The sequence below is a fragment of the Lottia gigantea genome (assembly GCF_000327385.1).
Source record: "Lottia gigantea unplaced genomic scaffold LOTGIsca_107, whole genome shotgun sequence".
NCBI classification, from domain to species: Eukaryota; Metazoa; Mollusca; class Gastropoda; family Lottiidae; genus Lottia; species Lottia gigantea.
In genome coordinates, this window is record NW_008706931.1 from 190511 (window position 1) to 216759 (window position 26249).

At 31.2% G+C, this 26249-nt stretch overlaps 3 protein-coding genes across 3 annotated transcripts; 1 reads left to right on the plus strand and 2 right to left on the minus strand.

Moving 5' to 3' along the window:
• Nucleotides 1–1541: 1541 nt before the first annotated feature.
• On the minus strand, nt 1542–10232 carry LOTGIDRAFT_136485 (hypothetical protein; the record flags this gene model as incomplete). The annotated part of the gene is made up of 14 exons (XM_009046799.1): nt 1542–1757; nt 1963–2054; nt 2645–2784; nt 4115–4180; nt 4460–4574; nt 4811–4890; nt 6178–6236; nt 6610–6768; nt 6950–7111; nt 7388–7522; nt 8059–8185; nt 8726–8850; nt 9146–9220; nt 10146–10232. The coding sequence occupies 14 exons, from the start codon at nt 10230–10232 to the stop codon at nt 1542–1544; spliced, it is 1638 nt and encodes a 545-aa protein (XP_009045047.1).
• Nucleotides 10233–10488: 256 nt separating this feature from the next.
• Nucleotides 10489–16279, plus strand: LOTGIDRAFT_223991 (hypothetical protein; the record flags this gene model as incomplete). Its single annotated transcript, XM_009046800.1, has 8 exons — nt 10489–10550; nt 10980–11117; nt 11353–11593; nt 11894–12033; nt 12463–12583; nt 15052–15147; nt 15465–15586; nt 16153–16279. The coding sequence occupies exons 2-8, from the start codon at nt 11023–11025 to the stop codon at nt 16277–16279; spliced, it is 942 nt and encodes a 313-aa protein (XP_009045048.1). The 5' UTR covers nt 10489–10550; nt 10980–11022.
• Nucleotides 16280–17931: 1652 nt separating this feature from the next.
• On the minus strand, nt 17932–24768 carry LOTGIDRAFT_237436 (hypothetical protein). Its single transcript, XM_009046801.1, has 11 exons — nt 24643–24768; nt 23283–23380; nt 22665–22811; nt 22126–22269; nt 21676–21779; nt 21234–21357; nt 20885–20983; nt 20416–20484; nt 19078–19218; nt 18465–18540; nt 17932–18087 (listed from the first exon to the last, which is right to left on the minus strand). The coding sequence occupies exons 1-11, from the start codon at nt 24683–24685 to the stop codon at nt 17993–17995; spliced, it is 1140 nt and encodes a 379-aa protein (XP_009045049.1). The 5' UTR covers nt 24686–24768; the 3' UTR covers nt 17932–17992.
• Nucleotides 24769–26249: the final 1481 nt, after the last annotated feature.

Here is a 26249-nt window from a genome sequence, read left to right on the forward strand (position 1 = left end):
AGCTTGTAGTATATTATACTTACCTTGCTACAGCTTCTGTAGTATCTTGTCTTATAGTAGCATACTTAGCATTACAATCTGTTAAAGCTTGTAGTATATTATACTTACCTTGCTACAGCTTCGGTATTATCTTGTCTTATAGTAGCATACTTAGCATTACAATCTGTTAAAGCTTGTAGTATATTATACTTACCTTGCTACAGCTTCTGTAGTATCTTGTCTTATAGTAGCATACTTAGCATTACAATCTGTTAAAGCTTGTAGTATATTATACTTACCTTGCTACAGCTTCTGTATTATCTTGTCTTATAGTAGCATACTTAGCATTACAATCTGTTAAAGCTTGTAGTATATTATACTTACCTTGCTACAGCTTCTGTAGTATCTTGTCTTATAGTAGCATATTTAGCATTACAATCTGTTAAAGCTTGTAGTATATCATACTCACCTAGCTACAGCTTCTGTAGTATCTTGTCTTATAGTAGCATACTTAGCATTACAATCTGTTAAAGCTTGTAGTATATTGTTCTGAGCTGACATATTTTGATCTAATAATGTTTTCAATTTATCGTGCTTCTTTAACTGTTCACCAAATATTGCCTGAATATAGAACAAATCTTATTTGAACACAGGTATGGTGCTTGTTTTAAGAGATCTGCACATTTGAATTCATGGAATCAACCAGAAGTTCAATTAAACAATAAAAAGTCATCACCTTTTCTCCTCATCCAATCTAGGGACTGACTGAAAGGTTAGACCCCATCCAAGGGACCAGGCATAATGGGGCTTATAACTCCCATTAATTTTGAAAATTATCTCATTAGTCTGGCTTCAAAATAGTACTCTCCCAATCACTATGGTATAAAGGTGGAGATGCTAGGAAACCCATTGATCTGGGGTCCAAAGCTGCTCAGTGAGGTTTATACCCAAAACAGTGTAAGAGCTCATGTAAATCTGACCATACCTCTCTGTTGCTACCATCTTGTGTTACTAGAACATTAGTGATGTCATCTGACTGTATCTGATCTCGTAGCTGTTCATATAACATGAGTCGCTGTGTTTTCATTTCATCAATTTTAGACAACAATTTACGTAACTCTTCTATAATACTTTCATCTTCTGGTGCTGTCAACAAAACAACACAACATGGAGAATAATGCTGACTTAATTAACACCCTGAATTTTACCGAAAAGGTGAGCACTTTTCTGTTGAAAATTGGTTTGATATTGCCTATCTCATTGTCTCTTCAACATCAAAACATCAAAAGTATGAAACATTAAGATCTGCATTGATATAATAGTTTATGATGCCCTAATGCAATGTATTAATCACTTTGTATTTCAACTATTTGACACCCCTAAACTTTTTACTGAACTCTTCCACACATGCATTCTTTCCATCAATATGAAACTGTATATCCATGATTGGATGAGCTCATTTATAAAATTAGGAGTGCCACTTATTGGCTGTCAAATACATCCAGGCGTGTCATTATAATTACTAGTTATAGAGACATATGTGAGCAAACAAAACTGTCATATTAATACCTACATCTATTAGGTTGTAAGGAAGGTAAAGATGTCAGGATCTGTTCTGGAGGACCAGCTAATAGTCTGAGATTAGTAATATGTGTATTCATAGCTGTATGTAGGTTCTTATTTGACAGTGTCCCTTGTCGATGTTTTATCTGACTAGCATTAGCTTCTTTCCGTATATCAGATAATATCATATTACTTGTTCTGTTACCAAATAATTTCTAAAAAAAAAACAACAGATGAGACTTCTTAGGTAGCGAGTTGGAATGAGGTTTGCTAGGTGATAAGGTAGCCTGATTTTAAATTCTTGTAAATTCTAAATCAAATATTTAGATGACTGTATCAAGTGAGACATGTATTTTAGAAGTTAGAGAATGACAATACAATAGAAAAGGTTCACAAACACTTATATCAAATCTAACTTACCTGAAAATCTTCCTCTTTTTTGCTTTCTTCCTCTAATAATTCTAAGATTTCTTTTAGGTTTAATTCCACATCAGTAGATACACTAGACACAGCTGCAACAAAAATAACGTTCAAAATCACACAATTAAAATCTATAATAAACTTATAATTTCGTTTGAACCGATAAAATAGCACTGTACCGCAAAAAGGAAACCCCAAAAACAAGAACATCATAATCAGCAATACATTGAATCATAGCCTAATTGGTGCAGAACCCGCTGATAATGATTTCCCTTCTTGCTTTGATTTTGACGAACAAAGCCAGACAAGCAATATAGAGTTATTGTCATAGTGATGTCATAATTGGGTCAAACTTTTTTTATAATTACAGGACCAATAGTGGTCAAGCAGGGTATTTGAATGGTGAAAATGGAAGACGAAAGTGAATAGGTCACGGGTCTTGCTAACCTTAATGAATTATGCGATAGTGAAACCGAAGGAAGAGCAATATGAAAGTCTCTTTCGGGTTGCGCTAACCCACAATTCATTAACGTTAGCAAGAACGGCTTCAATATAACATGCTTTGATTGTTTTAAAAAAAAAAGTCATTGGAGCATGACTGCAGTAGAAAACTTGTTAGACAACAATGAAGATGAAAAATATCTGAAAAAAGAAAGAAATTGTAATTAGATTGAAAACTTACCTGACATTTGATCAATAAGATCTTTAATAGCATGAGTTCTTACACTTAATGCTGCACATTTCTCTAGTAAATCATCTGGTAACCTATCTACAGCAGGCTTTAATTCATTTACATCTATTTGTAGTGAGGATAGAAACTGACTGAAAATAATTAAATAACTAGAGCCACACGTGGCACAGAGTGGGACTTTGCAAATGTAGCAAAATGCAAAAGACTCTGAAAAAATCAACCGTCTACGATAATTACATCACGTGCAAGAGCAGTCTAAAGTTGAGAAGAATTGTTTGGAAGATTGTTATAACGGAAGTAGACAGACCTCACAAATGAAAGTATCAGAAGATAGCCAAGGTCAATGACATTTGATATTGAAAGGGAGACGGTCAACAAAGGTCAAGGTTACGAGATACAAGTCATCAAAATTTTTAAATATATACGGCCATAAAACCGGAAGTTGAGATAGGACAGCAAATATAAAAGTATAAATAGATATGTGAATGTTAATGACCTTTGATCCTTCAAAAATCAGGGTCAAAAAAGGTCAAGGTCAAAAATTGAAAATTTAGAATTTTCAAAACCTGTTCCTTTTTTTGAACTATGAAGCTGAAACAATCGAACTTCTAAAACAATGTGGCTCAACGGATGAAGTAATTGTATGCAAAGTTCCATTTTGAACAAATGCATATGTTATGAGTTATGTCCCTTGCCAAAATTGTCAATAATGAGTTATTTAACCTGGATGTGCTACGCCCACCTCAATTTCTTTTGCATAGGTTAATTGATATTCTGAATGTTATGTTGTGTTCCAAATTTAAAGCTTCTACATCATACAGGTCAAAAGATATAGGTCAACAAGAGTCAATAAAGGTCAAAATAGAAAATTGAAAATATGGAAATTTCAAAACCCATTCCTTTTTTGGAAATATAAAGCTGGAACAATTGACCTATTAACACAAACTGGCCAAAAGGATGAGGTAATTGTGTGCAAGTTCATTTTTGAACAAATGTATCCTATGCGAGTTATGCCCCTTTCCCAAAATGTAAAACAATTAGTAATTCAACCCGGATGTGCCACGCCCACCTCAACTTTTTTGTCATAGGTTAATTCATATTCAAATTGTCTTGTTGTGGTCTAAGTTTCAATGTTCTACATAAAATAGGTCATAAGATATATACACACCAAGCTCAAACAGAAATATTGTAAAAAAAAAACTCAAATTTGAAAAATTTATCAGGACAGCTGCATTAGCCTATCTTTTATTCCATGTTTAACTATCAGGGTCAAAATGCACTGACTGCAGCACAAAAAGTCTTATTGTTTCAATGTAGTATGCAATGAGGGAAATTTTGCCACAGCAGCCTATTTTTCGTTAAAATAAACAAAGCTTTTTGGACTGACAAGAAAAGTCACTTAAGATAACAGCCCTACCCAACTGAAAAAATAATCTGATGCGAATATCGTGGAATACCTACTCTAGTTCTAAATTCCTATCCTCTACTTCTCCTGATACCATTCTTAATAACTTTGCTTTTTCCTCACTGAAATATAACATTCTCTCTGTGTGAACTAGCAAATTTTTATTCTTTCGAAATTTTTTTTTAAGACATTGTAGTTTAGGTAATTATGTATAGAGCAAGGATAACAGGGATAACAACAGACGAAGAAGTATCTTGTCTACAGCCATCCTCAATTATTCCTCTATAATATGATCAGCTCAAAAACAGACATAATTCAAAAAATTTAACAAAAATCAACATAATTTGTTTTGGTTTTCCACCAAGAAACCAGAAAAAGTGTCCTAAGATGTTGATTCTTACCTATAGACAGATGAAGCTTCGTGAGCTTCCATTGGAACTAATTTCTGAAAAATATCAGGTCCTGAAATTTCTGGATCATTTGGGTTAAATGGAATCCCCTTCACTAATGAAGCACCTAAGAAATAATATATGAAATATTAATATGTAAGTCATATTAATTAATATAAGTCAAATAGATAAATGTAAGTCATACTTATAACTGCAAGTCATACTAATTCATGTAAGTCAGGCTAATGAATGTAATTAATGTAATGTATTAATAAATGCTAATTACTTCAGGTAAGTCAGACAAACTTATAAATTAATCAAAAGAGTTTAAAGAAAATGTACTCAATCAAGATTAAAACTAACCTTTGATTTCCGGTAAAGAATCCAATGGTGGCACTTTATCATGATACACAAAATCGTTATCTTTCTTAGCTGAATTATATCTGAAATTACAAAATCATTATCTTTATTAGCTGAATTACATCTGAAATTACAAAACCATTATCTTTCTTAACTGAATTATATATGAAATTACAAAATCATTATCTTTCTTAGCTGAATTATATCTGAAATTACAAAATCATTATCTTTCTTAGCTGAATTATATATGAAATTACAAAATCATTATCTTTCTTAGCTGAATTATATCTGAAATTACAAAATTAGCTGAATTATATCTGAAATTACAAAATCATTATCTTTTTCTTAGCTGAATTATATATGAAATTACAAAATCATTATCTTTCTTAGCTGAATTATATATGAAATTACAAAATCATTATCTTTCTTTGCTGAATTATATCTGAAATTACAAAATCATTATCTTTCTTAGATGAATTATATATGAAATTACAAAATCATTATCTTTCTTTGCTGAATTATATCTGAAATTACAAAATCATTATCTTTCTTTGCTGGATTTTATCTCAAATTACAAAATCATTATCTTTTTTTGCTGAATTATATCTGAAATTAAAAAATCATTATCCTTTCTTGTTGAATTATATCTGAAATTACAAAATCATTATCTTTCTTAGCTGAATTATATATGAAATTACAAAATCATTATCTTTCTTTGCTGAATTATATCTGACATTACAAAATCATTATCTTTCTTTGCTGGATTTTATCTGAAATTACAAAATCATTATCTTTTTTTGCTGGATTTTATCTGAAATTAAAAAATCATTATCCTTTCTTGTTGAATTATATCTAAAATTACAAAATCATTATATTTTTTTGCTGAATTATATCTGAAATTACAAAATCATTATCCTTTCTTGTTGAATTATATCTAAAATTACAAAATCATTATATTTTTTTGCTGAATTATATCTGAAATTACAAAATCATTATCCTTTCTTAGCTGAATTATATCTAAAATTACAAAATCATTATCTTTCTTTGCTGAATTTTATCTGAAATTACAAAATCATTATCTTTCTTTGCTTAATTTTATCTGAAATTACAAAATCATTATCTTTCTTTGCTGAATTATATCTGAAATTAAAAAATCATTATCTTTTCTTGCTGAATTATATCTGAAATTACAAAATCATTATCTTTAATTAGCTGAATTATATCTGAAATTACAAAATCATTATCTTTTTTAGCTGAATTTTATCTGAAATACAAAATCATTATCTTTGTTTGCTGAATTATATCTGAAAAACCAAATCATTATTTTTCTTTTACGTTTCTGGATAATATACCTGAAACTGATTACTTACTTTCCAGCAACTACATCTTGGGCAAATTTCAATGCATCAATTATTTCAGGAATTTCATTCTGAAAATAAACAGAAAGAATTCAACTTTGATAAACAGAATAATACCACATAAAATTAATAGCTTGAACAGTATTTGTGACACAAGGGGTTCACAGACCAAACGTAGGGGTACAGGGGAGATTTTACCATTTTAAGATGCTTTGGAAGTCATTTCCTATATATAGATATCTTTACATTCCTTAAAAATAATTCTTTGAGTTTTATTCCAAAGTCGAAAAAACTAGCACTGGCAGAATATAGGGAATTTCACTGGATCCATGAGAACCTGCATCCATATTTATTTCCAGTAAGACATTAGTGAGTGTTATTTTTTGTTATACTTGTGAAAATAGGTTTCTTTCTAGCTTATATCTTCCTATTAAAAATCATTACCTTGGCCGCTTTCATACTTTCTTGTAATTTCTCATGAGCCGCAGTGTAATAAGCCAGCGTTTCTCCCCATTTAGATTTTTCCTCTGATTCCTTGCCTGTATAATAATACATTATACACTGATAAAAACTCACTTTATATTCCATTCTCTTACGCCATTCCTACAAAATACAAAATGAGGTTTACCTGCTAAAGTAAAACATGGTAGGTATATGTAATATGTTACGTTTCAAGACATGTTCTCAAAGATACAAGGAAAATATTCTGTTTGTTAACGATACACCACAGAACAGTTTCAAGACAAATAAATCAAATTATTTTTGTATGCTTTATGAAACCTACCTTAAAACTTCGAGAATTGACTAAACTTTCTGAATTACAAGAATCTAGATTTTTAATAGCTGTTTTATAAAATTCCACAACTTGTGCAGCTACTTTGGCTGTTATAGTATTCTTTCTACTATCTATCATAGATTTCTCTAATATACACTCTTGTCCCTGGGCCTACAATTATACAATATATACAAATATAACTAATGATGTTATTGTAATGTTTTGTTGTGATTTAAAAAGATTTATGAAATGTGTTTTTGTGTCATGCAATTTTTTCCTACCCACCCAAGTGTCTTGATATGAAGTACTTAAACTGCAGCAAACAAAAATTGCCAAGTCTAATGCAAAAATAGAATATTTCAGTAGACAAGCACTTTTTATTTAAATGAAAACCAAAGCTTCCTATAAATGCAATATAACCATAAAAGGTATATAATAAACACTTACCAACATTAGCTGTATTTGGAATGTAAGCATCTCATGTGCCATATCTGTACTCATAGCAGAACTTCCAAAATGATCACGAAGATGTTCAAAGGCCCAGGCAGCACATTGAAAATGTGTACATGAGACCTTCATACCCTGAAAATAATAATATGGCTGTACATGTATTTGTCTACAATCTTTCTGTCCAAGTCTCTGACTGGCTGTATTAGCTAGTGAACAATCAAATCAAATTGCTGCATTTACAAACTTGCGTGATACAAGGTATTAATAGACAGAGACCAATTATTGATCTACAATATATCCAATCACAACTGATATCATTACGAAGCTAATATAAAAGATTTATGACAGGCACAAGTGGATTGAAACAAAAGTTGTACATTTTTACAGTTAAAAAAACACCAAGATTTTGTATTTTATCAGAAAAAGTAGATCCATTTGGAATCTTGTTATTGTTAGAGGAGGGGAAGAAGGACCAAATTTGTTTGAAAGATGGGAGAGAAAGTCAAACCTAAGTTTGTTTCCCCAGCGAACCTGAATCCAAATGGCAGGAGAATCCAGAAACAAGAAAATAAAATAGTATGGGGTATAAATGTTGATTTATCATGTAACAAACCTTACATGACTCGCTTTGCCAAGATCCACATGAATTCCTTAATTCAACTACTAACCTCAGCATTCTGTCTTGTATCTATAGCTCCCAGTATAGAATGTAAACATCCTATATTGTATAGTATACAAGCTTGTTCAAACTTGATATCAGCTATAACATGTTCTCTTCCAGTTTGTATATCCTCCCTAAAATAAAGATAGCTAACTAGGCATGGTAACCTAAAACTGCTTTGTTAAAATTAGGACAATAGGCAAAAGAAGCAAATAATAATCGATTAATACATGATTAATAATCGAAACACGCCACATTTAATGAAAAAAACAAAAAAGTGTAAAATGTACATGATTAAAGGCTTTATTAATTAATTTCATATATTTTAAATAAGGCAAATAATCAACAGTCCTTGGTGAATGGTGATGATAAACAATTTAGCCTACACAAAAATCCACCTTGAAATGTGCCCCATATTGACCAATTGTGGACAGACTGACATTGTATACATATATGGGTCACAACAACATATGCTTCACAATTCATGAAAATTGTGGACAAACTGAAATTGTATACATAAGTTATATGGGTCACAACAACATATGCTTTACAATTTATGAAAATTATAGAAACTATCACAACAAATTTTCCAACAATAGACAAACTGAATTGAGAATGTATCAACTTATAGCAAATTATCAAAGGCACTATAAGGCCTAAAAATGATTACTTACCATGTGAAAACCATGGAATTTTCACCCTCACCCAGAGGAAATCTTCCTTGTAGAAATTGTAATTGAGCATAATATTTCTTTAAAGTAGTACAACCAATAAAATCCCTTGAAACATGAACAGCAGACTGAAAATAATAAAAGAGGAAGAGATATTTAGTATTATTAACAGCTCATCTCATGTAACATGTAAGAATCTATGCCTATCGCAATAAAAAAGATATGATAAATATGGCTAAATGCTAAAGAGGGTTATATAAAAAAGTAACCCTCTATTTTCAAAGTTTCAATTATTAATTTTGACTGTAAAATTTTAACTCTGATGACCCAGCAATAGTTGACAAGCATGATGGTGGATGTTACATTGAAATTTGTCAATTAAATTTTTACAAAATGAAAGGACTATTAATTAAGACTATTTACCTGTCTTAATTGTTCAATATCTGCACAAGCTTTATTATACAGAGCTGGATCTTCACCATAATGTTCTTGAATGTACTGAAAATAATATGACAACATAATTTGTATTAATTATTATACAAAATTGAAAACTTCACAGGAAAACATTACAAATTTGATGCATTTCTAGTTATGGCTGGGTAAAGTAATCAACCATCTTTGCTAGGAATTTATAATATCCTTACTGTTTATCATAATACATAAGTGATCAAAAATATCAACATTATATTTTCTCCCGTGTACCCGTTAACAAGTCATAATTTCTTGCAATGTTTCCCTTCACCACATCACTTACCCACATTAAACAATAATAACTGATCAAAGCAATAATAATGCTTCTAAGACACAAAAATAACCCATGGAAAAAAAAATTTTGATATGATTTTTATTTTGTATTTAGGAGAAGATTTCTCACTTTAAATATTTTGATTATTAATCAATTATTGATAGGTATGATGACATCAGTAATTGATTGCAATTTGGTAATGGATATCCAGTCTTACTTCTAGTTCTGTAATTGGTTTGACAAATTTTTATATATTTCTTTAGATAAGATGACATTCAAATATGATAAGATGACCTCTCAAACTAATTAATGATTGAAATCAAAGCAAAGGTTTCAGAACTTGATATTGTCACTATGCATTGAATCATTTCTAAAAATAAAAACATGCAGGTCTGTCTAAGTTTAAGACAAGCATTGAATTCCCTGTATACAATTCATTGATTCATATGAAGATCTAATACAAAAGTTATCATGCAAGCGATCTTAAGAGTTTCACTCTAAGTTTATCCTCATCAAATATTTTGATGTCAAATGACGTTTCGAGAATGTCATGTACAATTTGACCTGAAGAAATGACAGGACCTGTCAAAAATGTTTTATTTCCATCAGAAAAACCGTATTTCAAAGATTCTAATTGATTTCAATGTATGAAATAGATCCAACTCTCGTGATTTTTACCTGTTTTAAAGCTGGAGCAAATTCTACATATTCTGGACTGTGTTTTAAATCAAATGAAAGCATCGGCAGTCGGGGAACTGCCTCCATTTTGGCTACATGCAAAACTAATCTTGTCTCGTGATAGCTACACAGAAACGAATTTTGTACGTTTTATTTTGATAAAGCATGATAAAACTAAGAGATCATGAACATGAAAAATATTTTCTGGCCATACAAATTTATTTGATTTCTTATTAATTCTGAACAGAATAGTTGGAAAAATTAGGTTTTATATTGTTTATAAGAATCTTCGTTTACTTACTTTCTTTGTTAGGCCACAATTTTTAAAATGCCACATCATAAAGAATGAATGAATAAAATCATTTTATTCTTTCAGATAAAATTTTCACAAGATTTATTTGACAGGTCGGTCTTTTATTGAAGGAAATATTTCAAGGATTTCTTCTTTTTGAATCCGACAACTTACTGTGAATCTATTAAACCTTAAAGGCCTACTAAACAAAAATAGCCTGGCTTGAAAAAAAAAAAAAAAAAAAAAAAAAAAGAAAAGAAATCAGCTGTTTCACTCTCACTGCAATCAAATTGGCTTTGTCTGATTGTGACTTGTTATGAATCGTAAGGTGGTGGTGGGGTGCAGCAGAATTGTCAAGAGGAGCTTACTGGCAATTATTTCCCTTTGTAAAATGATAACAAATATTAAGTCACAAGGTGGGATAAAGCTGGGTTAGATTTATTCCTATGAGGGCTCTGAGCTCTCTCCCCCACCTTATATTAGGTAGGGTATCTAATGAGAAATGGCTTCTCAGGTCTATTATAATTTTTTATTCTTTACAGCTAGACTAGATGGCCACATCTTCTTGAACTAGGCCAGGATTTGATGAATGTCATTTTAAGAATGGGTTGTTTCTGTGGTAAAGAAGCTATCCATGTAAATAACAGAAGCTTTTACACAAAATCTAGGCTAGGAGAGGGGTGAGATTTCTTTTTTGTTTTACACTTTTCATACTTTACTCTTGTTCCTAAATTTATATGTTTATCCGTTTTCAAATATCGTTGTGTAACTGTACATAAGAAATGAAACTGTCTTCAATCATATGAACAAATGTTTTTGTCAAGTTAATGAAACATATTTCAAATGGTCAAAGCCTTCAAGAAACTTTTTAAGATTTGAAATAATGTAGATTTATACTTTCTTAATTAAAAACAGGGGCTTCAGTTACGTAGATTTAGTAGAGGATGTCAACAGTCATAAATTATATGCTTTAAAGAAAATAACCTGTCACAGTAAAGATGATGAACGAATAGCATTAGAAGAGGTGGAGGTAATGAAACTATTTAAGCATGATAACATCGTTCCATTAGAAGAAGCTGCTGTAGTCCCTATCAATGTTTATACAAAAATGAGAGATGTAGTTAGTGAAGTTCTGATCATCATGCCATTTTATAGAGTAAGTTTTTTTTATCAATTTATTCTCATGGTAAGTAATAAATCACGAAATAAGAACCCAAAGCCCCACTTGATATGGTGGTCAAAGGTTAAAATCTATATCATTGTGCAAATTTCAAGATACTTTGCATAAATAAATAATTCCAATTACCAGCTGTAATGGGTTAAAGGTTTGGCCAAAGACCAGGTGGTAGTAGTGGTGAATTGGTGAATTTTGATAAGTTGTTATTTTTATTAAATATGGTTGGTTATGAATCATTTTCTTTTTTCTGCATTTAGCAATGTTTTTTTTTTTTTGCAGAGAGGTTCAATTGAAGATCAAATGGAAAGATTAAAAAAAAAAAATGAACATATGTCAGAAATTGATTTATGGAAAATGTTCCTTCAGATATGCGAAGGTCTGAAAGCAATGCACCATCACAATCCCCCTTATGCCCACAGGTAACTATGTTATAGCAGTTACCTTAAGTGCGAATTCTGATACTAATGAGTGTATCCAACAAGCAGAAAAAGTTCTATAAACTGGCATGTACTCAGCTTATCACCCTTAAATAAATGTTTTGGTAAGTTACAGATTACAATAGGTGGCCCAACCGAATGTTTTGTTACAAATGGCGACTGGGCGAGTGCTAATTTGATCGTGTGATATTCTTATCTGGGGCAATGAACCAGAGCTGTGATGAAGAACAGTGGCCGGTAGATGTTTAAATATTTGAGAACTTTAAACACTATGACACTCTTCGAAATCCAACATATTTTGACAGGCCCATTGGGTGTCGGATTACACAAAGTACACTGTACCTGCAGCATGCTAAAGCACTACATTAGCAATTGTACAGTATTTTCACCAGTAATAATGACCTTTTTCAGAGATGTGAAACCAGCTAATGTTATGATTGGAGATGATTCTACACCAATATTGATGGATTTAGGATCAGCAGCCAAAGCTAGAGTAGAGATTAAAACCTCAGCTCAAGGTCGAGCGTTGCAAGTTAGTATAGTTTTCACATACTTGCATATTATGTAATACCTATATAGTTATAACATTATAGATATTTCTTTACTTTTCTCAATGATCTATATATTCTTTACTTTTTTCCATAACCTAAATATTTCTTTACTTCTTTCCATGACCTAAATACTTCTTTCCATGACCTATATATTTCTTTACTTCTTTCAACGACCTAAATATTTCTTTCCATGACCTAAATATTTCTTTAATTCTTTCCTTGACTTAAATACTTCTTTCCATAACCTAAATATTTCTTTACTTCTCAAAACGACCTAAATATTTCTTTACTTCTCAACACGACCTAAATATTTCTTTACTTCTCAAAACGACCTAAATATTTCTTTCCATGACCTAAATATTTCTTTAATTCTTTCCTTGACTTAAATACTTCTTTCCATAACCTAAATATTTCTTTACTTCTCAAAACGACCTAAATATTTCTTTACTTCTCAACACGACCTAAATATTTCTTTACTTCTCAAAACGACCTAAATATTTCTTTACTTCTCAACACGACCTAAATATTTATCTACTTCTTTCCATGACCTAAATATATCTTTACTTCTCAACACAACCTAAATATTTCTTTACTTCTCAACACGACCTAAATATTTCTCTACTTCTTTCCATGACCTATATATTTCTCTACTTCTCTCAATGACCTATATATTTCTCTACTTCTCTCAATGACCTATATACTTATTTCCATGACCTATATATTTCTCTAATTCTATCAATGACCTATATATTTCTTTACCCCTTTCAACAACCAAAATACTTCTTTCCATGACCTATATATTTCTTTACTTCTTTCCATGACCTAAATATTTCTTTACTTCTTTCCATGACCTATATATTTCTTTACTTCTTTCCATGACTCATATATTTCTTTACTTCTCTCAATGACCTATATATTTCGTTACCTCTTTTAACGACCTAAATACTTCTCTCAATGGCCTATATATTTCTTTACTTCTTTCCATGACCTAAATATTTCTTTACTTCTTTCCATGACCTATATATTTCTTTACTTCTTTCAACAACCTAAATATTTCTTTCCATGACCTAAATATTTCTTTCTTTCCTTGACTTAAATATTTCTTTCCTTCCATGACCTGTAGGACGTAAAACTCCATTCATTTCATTTCATTTCCTTACATGACCTTATTTCTTTTCTTCTCTCAATGACCTATATATTTCTTTACCTCTTTCAACAAACAAAATACTTCTTTCCATGACCTAAATATTTCTTACTTCTTTCCATGACTTAAATACTCCTTTCCATGACCTATATATTTCTTTACTTCTTTCAAGGACCTAAATATTTCTTTACTTCTTTCAAGGACCTAAATACTTTTTCCATGACCTATATATTTCTTTACTTCTCTCAATGACCTAAATACTTCTTTCCATGACCTAAATATTTCTTTAATTCTTTCCATGACCTAAATACTTCTTTCCATGACCTAAATATTTCTTACTTCTTTCCATGACTTAAATACTCCTTTCCATGACCTTTATATTTCTTTACTTCTTTCAAGGACCTAAATATTTCTTTACTTCTTTCAAGGACCTAAATACTTTTTTCATGACCTATATATTTCTTTATTTCTCTCAATGACCTAAATACTTCTTTCCATGACCTAAATATTTCTTTAATTCTTTCCATGACCTAAATACTTCTTTCCATGACCTAAATATTTCTTTAATTCTTTCCATGACCTAAATACTTCTTTCCATGACCTAAATATTTCTTTACTTCTTTCCATGACCTATATATTTCTTTACCTCTTTCCATGACCTATATATTTCTTTCCATAACTTAAATACTTCTTTCCTTCTATGACCTAAATATTTCTTTACTTCTCTCAATGACCTAAATATTTCTTTACTTCTCTCAATGACCTATATATTTCTTTACTTCTCTCAATGACCTATATATTTCTTTACTTCTCTCAATGACCTAAATATTTCTTTACTTCTCTCAATGACCTATATATTTCTTTACTTCTTTCCATGGCTTAAATATTTCTTTCCATAACTTAAATATTTCTTTACTTCTTTCAATGACCTAAATACTTCTTTCCATGACCTATATATTTCTTTACTTCTCTCAATGACCTATTATTTCTTTACTTCTCTCAATGACCTAAATACTTCTTTCCATGACCTAAATATTTCTTTACTTCTTTCAAGGACCTAAATACTTCTTTCCATGACCTAAATATTTCTTTAATTCTTTCAACGTCTTTCCAAGAAAATAAGGATCATGCCAAGATGATAAAGTATTTTACTTCTACTCCTGAAAGAGGTCAATAAAGCATTGAGGGAAATTTGGTTAGGATCGCAAATTTTGATTCAACCTAAACTCCAAGATAAGCAGGCAAGTCTTTAATTTGTCAAGCTATCCAAGGTGCTAAGCTAATTCAATATGTATCAATTTCCAGGACCAAGCAGCTGAAAGATGTTCAATGTTATATAGAGCTCCAGAATTATTCAATGTAGAAACTCATTCGACAATAGACGAACGTACAGATATATGGGTAAGATAAATTTTCTGAAAATGATCTGATTCATTAGCTTAATCTCTTGCTCAATATGGTTTAAGCTAGGAAGATGTTTTCTGATCTTTTTATGTGTATTGGTTACACTGATTGCCCAATTCTAATTAGCAGTCAGATGTCTGTGGGTCTTGCAATTCCTCTAAAACAACGAAGTGCCTATCACAAAAGCTTTTAGTAATAACTTAACTTGTCATGTTTATGTTTTGAATCAAACCTGGATGTGTATAAATATCTTTGTTCTACTATTATTTCCCAAAAATATAAGTAACTTTTGAAACGTTTTAATTTAATTTCAGTCATTAGGCTGTGTGTTATATGCCATGGCATATTTAGAATCACCATTTGAAAGTGTATATCAGAGAGGTGATAGTATAGCATTAGCTGTGATGGGGAGGAATCTAAAATTTAAAGATATAGGGTAAGGTATCTGCACAATGACATGCTATTAAAACTTTGTACTAATACCTTGACTGCCATAGCCACTATTTTTGTATCACAGAATGCAGTGTACATCAGCCAATCAGAGCCCTCGACAGAAAGCCATGTGTATTTTGCCTTTTCTTTTTTCTAATGTTTTGATTATACTGCACTGTACCATGTCAATTCATACCTTAAAGGGACAGATGCACCATTTTTTTGACAGCTCACCGTCCAAATTTGAGCCTTCAAATGCATATGTGTCCAGTATTATCTGCATTTGAAAGTTAAAATGACGACTCGTCAATATAAGATACTCTGTGATATATAGAAATGACATTTATAGAAATATTGAGTAATATTCATAGTTTGAAGTATTTTTAAAGGAATTATTTGAGTTTCGTACATTTCTTGTACTTCTGAAGACTATTAACATATATTCAAGACTCGAATTAACTCCCTAAACTGGTGCATATGTTAAAGCAGACAGCAAAGTTTGTGTTACCCTTATATATCTTTGCTCACCTATTAACATTTTGTATAACAAAGATTTGGTTTTTATTTTAGTTACAGTCATAATGTAGAAGAGACAGTGTGTTTCTTAATGGCTATAAATCCTATGGAAAGACCGTTTATAGATAATGCGATAGATAAAGTGACCGACATTATAAACTCTATGGAAAATAGAGTCTGACCTGACGAAAATGGTTCGAAAGCATACAACTGGATCTTAACTGAGATAAATTCCAAATTTTTAGACGGACGGTCAATTGATTGGATATAAAAACTAAGTTTTAGTTATTGACCAATCAGATAACTGCAACACCCAAATCATCGTAAGATATAAATCCAGATATGAAATACAGCAATCTGATTGGATAATAAAACTAAGCTTTAGTTATTGACCAATAAGATAACTGGAATACTAAATTCATTATAAGATAAAAATCCAGATTTTAAAAATATAAAAATCCGATTGGATCCTTAAACTAAATTTGAATTATATTTTAGTGATTAACCAATCAGGACAGGAATGATAAAATCATCCCAAGTTAAGCTTTTGAGAATAAGGCCCCTGGATAATTCCTATAAATGTGTCAACAGTGTTGTTCAGAGATGTTTACAAATTATATAAATATTATAAATTTGTCTAAATATTTGCTAAACCAGTGGATAGATCTCATTTATATGTCTGTATCACTTATCAGAAATGAAATCCGATTTGTAACTCAACATAGTATAGACATTCAGACTATCTCCACCTCCATTTTTGGGTTTTGAATTTCCAGCATGAAAATTTTATATTTAATATATATGTTAATATTAATGTTATTATGCCTGAATACTGATTTCATTTTGTGCAATAAATATTAATGGATTGTAATTAGGTTTTATAAACTAATTGTGTGTATTGGGACCATTTATTTGCATTATTAGAAACCTTTTCACAATCTTTTTAAGTCTATAATTCATTATTGCTTACATTCCAGTTTAAATGGTGATGAAAAATTGCTCAAAGTCATTTAAATTATGTATCATTTTATGTTTAGTTGAAATATAAACTGTATTATACAAGTAACCAATTAAAAAAATATGGACTGCTCATGATTATGTGAAAGGGACACATTCACCATCTGTTGACCAATTGTACCATAGTTTCAGATACGGGATTATTTTTAGTTAAGCGAATCTTTTCTTGATACTGTGCCATATATAGAAGAGACTTATATAGATGTAGAAAATATCTACTTCTGAAGACTATTTACATATACCAAACTGTCGACAATGGCGATCCATGTCCTTTGAGTCAAATTAAGATATTATTGCATATCCTGGTCCTATTCAAAACAAAACATAAAACTTGAATAATCCACTTTATATGTAAATGAATAGAAATGGAAACTAATAAGCTTTTGAAACTTGTTTTGTATCACTACTTACACTACCTAAAAATAAAGTAGACTGGTCCTGTATATGATTTGTATCGGACTTGAATGTGCAAAAATATATTTACTTGACTTAACCGAAACATCCCATATTTGCAGATATATTACATATTATTGATTATATTAACCTGTGTATATTTCTGATGTGTAAATTTGGTAGTAAATACAAAAAGAATCAATATATGTGCATGTATGGTTCAGATTTTTTGGGATGGGCCACATTGGCTCAGTCAGTAACTGTTAGTCTGACAGAGGCTTGTGTGCTGGCCTGCAAGATGATACATTCAGAATTTGGATATAACAATAAATTAGTGGCATTTCTATTGGGCTGTCTCATACCAGTTCTTTCATTTTTCTTCAAATTCATAACATTTTTTAATTTGCTTAATAAACAACAATGTCAATTTTCAATTTTTTCATTTCTTTAAATTATGTTAAATGAACATAAATAACACCATCTCTCAATGTTCCATATCCTCTTCATCAGAACTGTGTATAGCATCTAAATCTTGTTCATGGAGAAGACCTCCATCATCATCATCATCATCATCATAACCTATAAAATAAGTACCATGAAATAATTTCACGAGGATCTTGTAAACCACCATCTGAATCTAGTCAAAACCTAATGGAATTTATGTTTCCTTGGTTATAGGTTTTATGAAAAAAAGACTTATCCAAGGTCCATAAGATTTTTCATTCTGGATATAAGCTATCTGATGTTTTTTTTGAATACGAATCTTGACATTCTATTCTCCTGCCATTAAATATTTTTAATCTCGTGCAGATATGACCTTCATCTCTGAGATATGGATAAACTGAGATGAAATTTACAATTACACACATACCATCCAAGTATTCCTGAGCCAGCAAGCTCCCAGATGTCAAGGTTTGTCCCCCATACAACTGATATTTTTATACAAGGACGCCTACCTGGAGGTAATTCTTGTAACAATTCTTCTATATGTTTATATAAATCAGGATCATCATAATTATTCTTCTTGTACACCTACAATGTATTACAGATTAGTAAGCATCTTTGCCAAAACTATGCCCCCCTCTCCACCTCAATAAATAAATAGATTGGAACTGGATTCACTTCATCTATCCAAAAAGCTTTGTATGTTGAAGTGACAATGTTTCAAGTTCACTTAGACTGAGCATTTGAAGGAATCCCTATTGCAAAGGCACTTTCATATTACAAGCAGCTTTTGCAATAAAATGGGTCATAAAGCACCATGCAATCAGTGTTCCAGATACATATAAACAAGTTAAGAAAGTCTCTTACAAACACTTTAAATCAATTCACACCATTCACAAAAAAAGAATTCCAAGAGTGGCTGGACCATGACATCAACTAAAGATAGCGGCATGTGGATGGTAAATATTAAAGACTTTGGGGCAAGGGCAATAAATCTGCTTCTTATGGTCGAAAATAGCTCAAATTCAAACTTGATCTTCGTTTTATGAATATGTATACACATACCGAATTTCATTTGATTCCATCAAAAACTCTAGGACATAAGGAATAATAATGATTACTTACTTTATGTGCTTTATTTAAATAGAATCGGGCATTATTTTTATAATCTTCTCCCTGAAGATAGTTAGCCCACCCTATTAAATACCATACTTGTGGATCTTCATCATTTTCGTCCAATAATCCTTCTGCTACATCTACAGCTGACTAGTATAAAAATAATCAGACAATTTTATTACAATCCTTCTCCTACATTTACAGCTGACTTGTATAAAAACAAACAGACATTTTATAACAATCCTTCTACATCTACAGCTGACAAGTAATCAGACAATTTTATTACAATCCTTCTCCTACATTTACAGCTGACTAGTAAAAAAAACAAACAGACATTTTATAACAATCCTCCTGCTACATCTACAGCTGACAAGTAATCAGACATTTTATTACAATCCTTCTGCTACATCTACAGCTGACTAGTATCAAAATAATCAGACATTTTATAACAATCCTCCTGCTACATTTACAGCTGACTAGTATAAAAATAATCAGACATTTTATAACAATCCTTCTGCTACATCTGCAGCTGACTAGTATCAAAATAATCAGACATTTTATAACAATCCTTCTGCTACATCTACAGCTGACTAGTATAAAAATAATCAGACATTTTATCACAATCCTTCTGCTACATCTACAGCTGACTAGTATAAAAATAATCAGACATTTTATTACAATTGTTCTGCCCCATCTACAGCTGACTAGTATAAAAATAATCAGACATTTTATTACAATCCTTCTGCTGCTTTAACAGCTGACCAGTATAAAAATAATCAAACATTTTATAACAATCCTTCTGCTACATCTACAGCTGACAAGTATAAAAATAATCAGACATTTTATTACAATCCTTCTGCTACATTTTCAGCTGACTAGTATCAAAATAATCAGACATTTTATTACAATCCTTCTGCTACATTTACAGCTGACTAGTATAAAAATAATCAAACATTTTATAACAATCCTTCTGCTACATCTACAGCTGACAAGTATAAAAATAATCAGACATTTTATTACAATCCTTCTGCTACATTTTCAGCTGACTAGTATCAAAATAATCAGACATTTTATTACAATGTTTCTCTTACATCCAGCTATTTTTCAGATGTCAAAAATAATTATCATTAAGAAGGACTCAAACAATTTCTAAAACAAATCTGCAGATAGCTGAATAAAAAATAAATATGTGTATTTTGGCCATATATGGCTTAATATATGCATTATTCCAGTTTTCAGTCAGATGTCTGTAGTTCCTGTAATAATAGAAATGCTTAGCCATATAAAGCTTAGTTTGTGCAGAAAACCTCTTTAACAAAAAATCTGTAGAATAGTAAAACCACTGACCTGATATTCTTCTACTTCTATTAATATTCTACATGTATTAATTCTACTTTCAAATGATAATGGTACAATCTACAATTAAAATTACACAAGACTGTAAATAGCTCTACAAATTAGAGCACGTGAAATTACTCTCTGCTCACAGTCAGCTCAAGACAAAGCCAAGGTGTTTCTTGAACAGTACCTAAACAGGACCTTTGGAAAAGGTTTGATCAATTAAAATGAACGAAAATTGTTTGCACTTGTTTGTAAGGTAAATTTCATGATTCATATGGAAATAAACATAGTAAATACAAAACATAATGAAACAGTCTGAAGCCATTTAGGATTCCATTCATAAAAAAATATTGAAGAATGTAACTTAGCAACTAGCATGGAAAGTGGCATTTCAACTGATATTTCATAATTATGTCTCAAAATGAGACTTTGTGCTGTCGGAACATATTGTCATGTGGGTGTAAAAAATACAAACCTGAACAGGATCAAACTCTGTATCAGGTAATTCCTCTTCTTTACATTTGGCTTTAGGTAACCATAGTGATAAGCTTTTATTTATCATTTCTTTACCTTCCTATATTTTACAATAAAAAATTATACAATTTTATTTCTTACACGGGAGATGTGGTGGCCAGGCAATTTATATGCTTGCACTTATCTACTTGACAATCCCTCTAAACGAAGAGTGACAACATATATTGTTAAACATTTCTATAATTACTAATTACAGTAACCACAGACAGACATATTTGGAAAGACGCAAATAGAACTCATAAATACCCTTTATAAACATTAAACATTAGGAAAACTTCTTTAACATCTACCTGTTTTTGATCCAAAGATAAAAGATAACTAGCTTTAAGTTGATAAGCCTCAGCATTATTAGGATCTGATGATATAGCAGACTCTATATTTTCTTTACATTTACTTTCAGCTGAATCATCAAAACTAAAATAAAACATAGTCTTTGCACTTTCCAGGGTATAACGACAGGCTGTAAGCACAGTGCAGTACTTTTACGCTTTTCCAATTTTAAGTAGACATCTGTTGGCTTTGCAATTCCAATTAAACAATTCATTGCAAAGTGATTTATGGTTTAGCATTTCTATAATCGTAGGAACCACATAATGTCTGAATGAAAATTGGAATGGTGCAAATAGATGCTATCAGTGTAACCAATACACATAAAAAGTACAGAAAACTTCTTCACAAAACACATTAATAATTCTGACTGAAAACATCTTGAAAAATGTATTTGTAACTTACCAACAATCTGTCATGTATATTTCAGCTATAGAACAATAGGCATTAGATATATCTATAGGTGCTACTGGCTTGTCTTCACTTATATTACTAGCTCCTACTATCTCCTAAACATAAAAAAAACTTGCTTTGCATTTTGAATTCAATTTGAAAAATTAGACTCCCAATTCACAGTATCTTGGTTTCAGATGTGACCAGAGAGCCCATGACTCTTTCCAAAGGCCCAAGAAATTGATTTTATGGAATTATGCATTGTATCATGGTAAACATAATATTATTGAAAGAATACTCTTTCAAAATGCATAAAATGCAGGGTTTAAGCTGCTTATTTTCAAAAATCTTTCCTTGGGCACTCCTTTGGATGGATTTGAAAAAAACATATACAGAAGTTAATATCACAGGGGTTAATGTGAAAAAAAACAGACTGAAAACGAAAAAAACAACTCTACTTACAGCTTCCTTTTGTTGAGCTTGAATCATAAGTTCAATTCCTTTAGAGAAATATTTGATAGCATCAGCACCTTTATTGAGTTGTCCTAAATACATGTACTTAGCATGCCCTTCTTCTGGACTAATCTCAACAGACCTCAGAAAACACTGAAATCAAGAGGATTATAAGTAATATGATTTACAACAGATAGAAACATGGGGTGTAGAACTCAACGTTCCATTAGAAAACTAGAATAGAGCATTTTTGTTGAATAGTATAAGAATCAGTGGTTAGATTTTAATTATGAAAGTGATATGTGTAGCTGTAATTGAACTTTCAGAACGTTTGACTTTCTTGATCATTTGATATAAAAAAACTCATACTGTTATCTAAGGCACTTGGTTGTGGTCATCTGCAAGGTGATGCAATAAAGATGCAAAACACTAAAGTTTATCTAAGATTTGGTACAAATCGCTACTGTCCCTGATACACATAAAAAGCTTAGAAGATCTTTTTATAATCACTTAATGCTCTGGATTTCTCAATTTCAAAATCAAACTACCTGTTCAGCTGATTCTTGATCACCTAATTCCAATAACACACTACCAGTTAACTCTAAAGCTCTGATGTTCTCTCTGTCCACTTCTAAGGCTCTCTGACAAAACTTTTGAGCTAAATCATAATCAAAATTATCTAAAAATTCTTCAGCCTAAATGAAACAAAAAAATCTATGTTAAGGTTTTGAGTACCAGTATAGCATAAAAAACGACTAGGGTAACAACTACGGTTAACAAGGATTCTGTTTACCAACTGGTCCTTAACCTAAACCTTTTAATACTGATCTTTCATGGATCTAAAATAGAATAATGGGGAAATACTTATTCAACAACAACCACAATTTATTCAATTTTATCAAGCAAGTATCGTCATGTAAAGATTCCCACACTTTAACTGACTGTGCTACAGCCTGTTCTCAATTACATTCAGCTTAAAATTTAAATCCATCAAACTTAGTTGACTAATTTCCATCAAATTGTCCCATTCATGGAAAAAGGCACTTTTACCATGTCTGAGGCTTTTGAACATTACATTACTAATAGGGGAGGTCAGTGAGGAGTAGGAGTGAGTATGTCTACTGATCTACATTTAATTATTAGATATATGTTTCTATTTGACTTACTTTATCTAAGAGTTGATCAACACTGTATGTTGAACTGGTTTTCTTCACAGCAACATTCTCTTTATTTCTTGTTTCTTTAATGTTTTTCCTTCTATCTTCTAAAATTCAGAAAAAAACATAGGTTAACTTCTGATAGATATATTCACAGATTTTTAGACATAAATACATGTTTATCGTTAGAGGGACTGGTGCGCCATTTGGGGGTTTGTTTTGAGTCTTGAAAATATGAAAATAGTTTTCAAAAGTACAAGAAATGTACGAAAATCGTATAATTCCTTCAAATACAGTGGTGTAACCTATTTTCGTGGATATAAGGATTCAACACCGAATTTCGTCAAAATTAAAAAACAAAAAAAAAATTTTTATGTCTTAGATGTTTCCTCAGATATTCTACAAAATAATTAAAATTGGTTTATTTCGATTTTCTTTATGAATCCTTCACTTTGACCCATATTTCACTTCTCTTAGTATTTATCTTTAATATCAATTCAGTATAACTAGTGACAATTCCTTCAAAGAACCACGATTTAAAAAAAAAATAGTGACTGACAAAATAAGATACGTAGCGTGATTTATTGATAAAAGTCACGATTACGGCTAGGGATTATAAGGAAATTCGGCTGATAAAAAATGGTGACATTTGGTAATAACTGAAATCCGCCATTTTGTATTTGTCAAAGTATACATTAATACATTTTACCTTGCTTGAAACTACTGGATTCATTCTACTAGATGATATTGTAGAGAAAACCCATGTTTATTAAAACAAACTAATGTGGAGGTCGCGCAAGGTCGCTCATGTCAATTATTAATCCTTTCCGGAAATCCACGAATAATAGGTTTCCACGAAATTAGGTTACTCGACTGTATATCTCAAACTAGTCTTTTTCTATGTATCACAGAGTTTCTTAAAATGAAGAGTCGTCATTTTAACATTAAGAAGACTAAGACTAAGGTATGATCGGTCAGAAAGAATGGCTAACCTGTCCCTTTAAACAATAACCCCTGATCAATAGCAATATGGGACAAATTTATACAAAAAGCTTTATAAACAAAGCAACCTCTTCTAGTTCTATACAAGAATGCCCATACAGACTAACATTCAAGAGTTTTGTGTTTGAAAATCTGGCGGCATCCTTAATGTTTATCATCTCAGTTCCTTCTACAAAATTAATGTAGTAATCAATAACATACCTAATGTAATGTGAAAAATTGCTACCGTAAAATGGGATGACTTGAGCAGTGTTTTTAGAATTTGTGTTAACATATTTATTTCCAAGGCTAAAAATCTGTGTTGACAAATTCGTTTGATTTCATGATTATTTGAACTTGCATATTGTCTGAGCTTGCAAACTATTACCTAAAGATGTTTTCTCTCGTTTCTTGAATCTATTCTTTCCCATTTTAACACATGTACCGAACACAAAACGTTTTACAAATAGAAATGTAATTTCTAAAAAATGTAATCTGACATTTCACACGTGTGTTTGTTGTTAGTAGGTGGCGCTCAAATCGGTCTGAAAATGGTAGCGTCTAAAGTTTGTATTCGGACTAGGCTGGTATAATCTAGAATTAGATATTGGATTTCAAAAGGTATAAAAAAAAAACGCTTTTCGAATTATTCACTTTTTCACGGCATGATAATAATAATTTGACACTCGTGCCTCCCCCTCTAGGCGGAAAATAGCCTACATCTAACGCGATTTTGGCAGTGAGAGTAGAATAAATTTTCAGTTTTTTAGCCTGTGAGGGGGAAGGGATATGGTTCCCCCTCAATCCATCACTGGAATAACTATTAAGTTATCGCTATGATGTGAGCTGTTTAGGTGATTGATTAAACGGGTTAAATACAGATTATCAAAAAGAGCAAGGCTACTGTTAAGTAATTATCTTAATTAATTAGTATGTTGTCTGCCGTGATATATTCGTAGTGGGTCTTATTAGTACTAATATCAGAATATAACTAGAATACTACCTGATGGGTTGAACATCAAATTTAATTTGCAAAACTTGGCCAATTAGAGTATATATTCAATATTCATCAATGGACTTACCTGGCGTCTTTACTTCTGCTACATGGTACAGTTTGATTTGAAGATCATCATTATATACTAAGGAATAATAATAGGCCTAAATTGCCCCACCCATTACAATCCACCCCCCCCCCCCCCCTCCCATTAAATATGTCAATTTTTATTTTGAAATACATTAATTCATTTTACTGAGACAAAGAGAGTCTTTGTTTTAAGACAACTAATCCTGAGCCTTAAATTAGTCAGGAAATGTCAGGAAATCGCGTTTCAGGAGGTCCAATTCTCTAAAATTTTCTAGAGGAGGTTCCGAGACTTCAGAAAATCGTGTTCAAGGCTTCTAATTTTTCTAAGCAGCATACCAAAGATCTATATAAATAATCTTGAACCTTGAATTCACTGGGGAAGGTCAGGAATTTGCGTTTCCAGGCGTCTAATTATCAACATTTTCTTATGGTGGTCCCAAAGTTCCTATACAAATAAACCTTAAATTCGCCAAGAAGTGTCATGAAATCGCGTTTCAGGAAGACAAATTCTCTAAAATTTTCTAGAGGAGGTTCCCAGACTTCAGAAATACGTGTTTCCAGGCATCCTCGGCAGCAGTAAAGATAGCAATAACTATTGGACGTTTGAAATGTTGAAAGATGAGATACAATGGATCCCGGTGAAAGGTGTCAAGCCTTATAATTGGCAAAATATCTCATGAAAATCAAATTTAATTTGATTCGCGGCTGGTCGTGATAAATTTTGATTTTGGATAATTATATAAGAATTTTTGGATCGCAAAATTAGTAATCATAGTGGGATATCTCGGGTGAAGACTAGTATAGGGAAAAGTGATGGATAGAATGATAAGGTATTTTTAATAAGAATAGATACGCTATATTACTGATATATATATTGATTTGAAATGTCACCAACGTCAACTCGGTCACTT